Raw genomic sequence first — 1312 nt, 5'->3', positions numbered from 1 at the left:
GTTTTCCCTTGGTTTGTGGTGTATATGTCGTGTTTTTGAGCGTGGTTGTTATTCTGATGGCGGTCTTTGGTAGCGACTCTAGCTGTGGGCTTTGTGGTTGTTGTGATGATGTTGGGTTACCGTTGTGCGTCCTGCTGTAGGTGCATCACAGGATTCGTCTCCCTCATCCTGAAAGCTCTGCAGGGACGATTCGTTATTCCAGATTTTTCTACCTTCACTGAAGAGACCCAGAAGTTGTTCTCCAGGTGTCGTCAGCTGTCGTCGGTGCAGGTGAGTTCTGCTCAGACACCTGTCAGCAGATTAGATTCTGGGATCAGTTTCCAAACATAGTGTTGAGATATGAAGACTACAAACAGCCCGTCCAGGCTGGTGGACTTCTGATCTGAAGTGACGCTTTCCGTGGGCGAGGCACCAAACTGAGAACTGCTCAGTACGTCACAGTATCATGTTCTATATGAGTGTGATTCAGACAGAGTCAATATGTCTGGTCAGTGTTGAAGAAGTTTAGATTTTTCAGTCTGAATGACCTTTGTACTTTTCTGTATTTGTCCAATCAGGAGAAAGAGAAGGAGTGTGTGGACAGCAGCAAGTGGGGAGTCTCAATCTGCACTGTGGATGGACAGAGGTACGTCTGATACGATACCAGGGGAGGACAGTAACATAGTACTTCTACTTGAGTACTATATGTATATTTCTCCAGTATCTGTACTTGAATTGAGTTTTATTTTTTGGAAACTTCTGACTTTTACTTCACGACACTTAAAGACAAATATTGTCCTTTTATGAAGTACTCTTACTTTGAAGCAGAGCTTTTAGTTGGAAAATGAATTTCCTTTTATTTTGAAAATGTGAGAGACCAAACACTGTGGAGGAAAAACAATCAGTCAGTCATGTTTGAACCCGTCAGTGTCCTAACGATGGCGACGTGAGATAAAGACGAGGCAGAAGATTCTGTGTTTGAAGGTTTAGAAATAAAGATAATATTCTTTATAAACTTCATCACTGACGACGATAAGAAATAAGAAAACGACACTGTCTCCTTTTGTTGTCTGAAAATAAGGTATAATGATAATATTCATTTATTAAAACATCCAGACAGATTCAACAAATGTCTGTCCTCCGTGTGTCAGGTTGTCTCTGGGGGACTGGGCCGGCTCTCTGGTTCTGGGTGAGGTGTCATGGCCGCTGGTGTACGGCGTGGCGGTGGACCTGCTGGGCTCAGACCTGGTCCACAGATACGTGGGTGTGGAGGAGTTCTCCAGATACGACTCTCCGTTCACACTCACTAAGACAGGTCCAGGGTCAAACTAAA

At 44.0% G+C, this 1312-nt stretch overlaps 1 protein-coding gene across 1 annotated transcript; it reads left to right on the top strand.

The window, feature by feature from the left end:
• Positions 1-52: 52 nt before the first annotated feature.
• On the top strand, positions 53-1294 carry LOC111656815 (glutaminase kidney isoform, mitochondrial-like; the record flags this gene model as incomplete). Its single annotated transcript, XM_023408691.2, has 3 exons — positions 53-270; positions 558-625; positions 1131-1294. Coding segments are annotated over exons 1-3 (397 nt in total), but the record flags the coding sequence as incomplete, so codon positions are not given.
• Positions 1295-1312: the final 18 nt, after the last annotated feature.

Source organism: Seriola lalandi, unplaced genomic scaffold, assembly GCF_002814215.2.
Source record: "Seriola lalandi dorsalis isolate HSWRI2012SDOR001 ecotype SW California unplaced genomic scaffold, Sedor1 jcf7180001976904, whole genome shotgun sequence".
Taxonomy (NCBI): Eukaryota; Metazoa; Chordata; class Actinopteri; order Carangiformes; family Carangidae; genus Seriola; species Seriola lalandi.
The sequence above is the reverse complement of the archived record's forward strand: the minus strand, read 5'-3'. Positions and strand labels throughout refer to the sequence as shown.